This window comes from Coregonus clupeaformis, unplaced genomic scaffold (genome assembly GCF_020615455.1).
Source record: "Coregonus clupeaformis isolate EN_2021a unplaced genomic scaffold, ASM2061545v1 scaf1161, whole genome shotgun sequence".
Classification (NCBI taxonomy): Eukaryota; Metazoa; Chordata; class Actinopteri; order Salmoniformes; family Salmonidae; genus Coregonus; species Coregonus clupeaformis.
Genome location: NW_025534615.1, coordinates 57,484 through 60,048, shown reverse-complemented (window position 1 = coordinate 60,048; position 2,565 = coordinate 57,484). Strand labels below are relative to the sequence as shown.

The 2,565-nt window shown below is 38.7% G+C and overlaps 1 protein-coding gene across 1 annotated transcript; it reads left to right on the top strand.

The window, feature by feature from the left end:
- Positions 1–615: 615 nt before the first annotated feature.
- Positions 616–1,990, top strand: LOC121540661 (E3 SUMO-protein ligase ZBED1-like). Its single transcript, XM_041849672.1, has 4 exons — positions 616–949; positions 1,272–1,375; positions 1,528–1,606; positions 1,699–1,990. Exons 1-4 carry the CDS (start codon positions 649–651, stop codon positions 1,719–1,721), a joined length of 507 nt encoding a protein of 168 aa, XP_041705606.1. The 5' UTR covers positions 616–648; the 3' UTR covers positions 1,722–1,990.
- Positions 1,991–2,565: the final 575 nt, after the last annotated feature.

The window sequence follows — 2,565 nt, the reverse complement described above, 5'->3', positions numbered from 1 at the left end:
TGCCAACATTATTACTCATTTTAATTGATAATGATGGAAAATAGGATATGCATACTTTTTTTAAATAGTTATATATATATACCGCGATATATATATAGGTGACAGCATTGGAAATGCTTTTGGCGGTTAATCTGCTTCTGTTTTCTGGGTGGCACTCTGTGCTGTTTTCGATGGATGGGTCCTGGCCTCTAGGGGCCGTAGGGATCCGGAGGGACACCACACACACACTCACACTCACACACACACACACACACACACACACACACACACACACACACACACACACACACACACACACACACACACACAGATACTTGTTAATATGGTTTATGAGGACAATCAGTTTATAACATGGTTTATGGGGACCCACCTTTCCCATGGTCCTATCAATGAAATGTACACATCTGACTTCAGATTGGTTCATAGGATCATACTGAAGTCACATATCTGTAAACACATGAGTTGATAGAATTCTCCTCACTCCTACTCTTGAGGGCGGCTGGATGGAGGGCAACTTCAACCTGAAAACAAACACATATTGTCCACATACCCTCTCAGGCTACCTGTACTTTCCACAAGACATAAATCACCAGATGGAACAGTTCATTTGAAATGCTTGAACGTTTTTTGGAACAACAGCCAGCTATAATGGCAACTCTGATGTCCAAGGATCTACGAAAGGGGGTCACAGATGTAGGCACGCTGAGTGAGAGTGATATTGCCAACATGGATGACATTGTTCAGTTGATGGGTCCTGTCAAAATGGCAACCACTGTGATGTGTGAAGAAGACCAGCCAACTCTCTCTGTAATTGCTCCTCTTCAAGCAAAACTGCTGAAACACCTCCAGCCATGCGAAGACGACTCAACCCTGGTTGCAGAGATTAAGAGGGTGATGGCCAGTGACCTCTCCACACGCTACAGAGGCACCCAAGATGCTCTCAACATAGGTAATTAATTTGGAGTCTTAATTAAAATGAACTTGGTTAATATTTTAGGTTATTAGACTGTATTAATTTGTAAAATGCCACACCTTTGCGTTTTCAAGTTTGAATTTGAGTTGTTTTTTCATATGGAAAAGTAAACAAGATATCTGCAATACAATTCTTAGTTCATGGTGGCTTTACATCATCACTGTGCCACATTTCTTTTAAACATACTAAAATGTAATCTTCTGATTATTTTGTGTATGAGGTGGTGGTCATCACTTGCAATTTCAGGTCAACTTAATTTAATAATGCAATGAATGCAATATTCTTGTTCTTTAAACAGCATCAGCGTTGGACCCGCGATTTAAAGAACTGCCCTACCTGGAAAAAGAGGACAGAGAACAGGTCTACACAAAACTGGTTTTTGAGGCAGAAGTGTCCCACCAGGTAACTCTTCTCCTCTTTCCTCTGCTCTTTTCTCTTCTCCCCTTTCATTTGTCCTCTCTCAAATCTCATCTGTTCTTTATCTTCCTCTAAATTTATGTGTGCAGTATTACAGAGCAGAAATTTGAACAGTTCACACATTCTTACATCAATAGATGCAAGCAATGGGAAATCAGGAGGAAGACGAGGGAAGCTCAAGCACAAAGCTGTCAGGATTCAATGAAGAGACCACAGGTGTGTTTCTTGTGATACCAATAAAAGATTGTTGTTGTTTTGTATTAATGAGAAACATGACTATATTTTGAAATATATTTCTTATATTGTAGCTCCAAATGAGTCACCTCCTTGAAAGAAGAAAGCCTTAGATGCGCTGTTTGGCGATTCCTTCACCCAAAGAGAAAGAAAATCCACAAGCGAGACAGCCAGAGCAGAGGTGTTAAAGTACCGAGCAAAAGATGCGTTGCCTTTGACTGAAAATGCCATGAAGTGGTGGAGATCTCAGGAGAAAGAGCTACCTGTACTTTCCACCCTTGCTAAACGGTACCTGTGCATTCCAGGCACCAGTGTGCCAGCAGAACGAGTTTTTAGTACTGCTGGCGACATAGTGAACGCACAGAGAAGTGTTTTCTGCGGCCAGATCATGTTGATCAGTTGATATTTTTGAAAATAATCTGTAGTCATTGAAGAGTAGCCTAGTAGGTTACACTTGATCTTTTGTTGAATATTGTTTGTTTATTAAAATGAGAGTAGTAGCAGGTTCATCCACTGCTCATTCAACCTGAAGAAATGTTGGTTGCACTTTATTTTTGATATTAATACTGTATTTGTATTGTAATGTTGAAAAACAAAAGCAGAAGTAGCAGGTAAACCTACTGTTAATTCAACCTGAAGAGATGTTGGTTGCACTTTATTTTTGATATTAATACTGTATTTGTATTGTAATGTTGAAAAACAAAAGCAGAAGTAGCAGGTAAACCTACTGTTGAAATGTTGGTTGCACTTACTGTACTTTTATTGAAAATGTATTGAATATTGAAAATGAGATCAGACAATTTTAACTTCCTGTTAATTCAACCTAAAGTGTTGTTTGCACTTTATTCAAATAAAATGTGAATGCATTTGCCATTCATTGTTGTTTACTTGTTTATTTATATTCATAATTAATTGATACCTGATTCCATTACAAGAAACAG

Excerpts from the sequence above, each read along its gene's own strand:
- LOC121540661 (XM_041849672.1), top strand. The coding sequence starts at position 649 with ATGGCAACTCTGATGTCCAAGGATCTACGAAAGGGGGTCACAGATGTA. Across the intron at positions 950-1,271 it reads CCAAGATGCTCTCAACATAG|CATCAGCGTTGGACCCGCGA; the intron begins GTAATTAATTTG and ends TTCTTTAAACAG. Across the intron at positions 1,376-1,527 it reads AGGCAGAAGTGTCCCACCAG|ATGCAAGCAATGGGAAATCA; the intron begins GTAACTCTTCTC and ends TTACATCAATAG.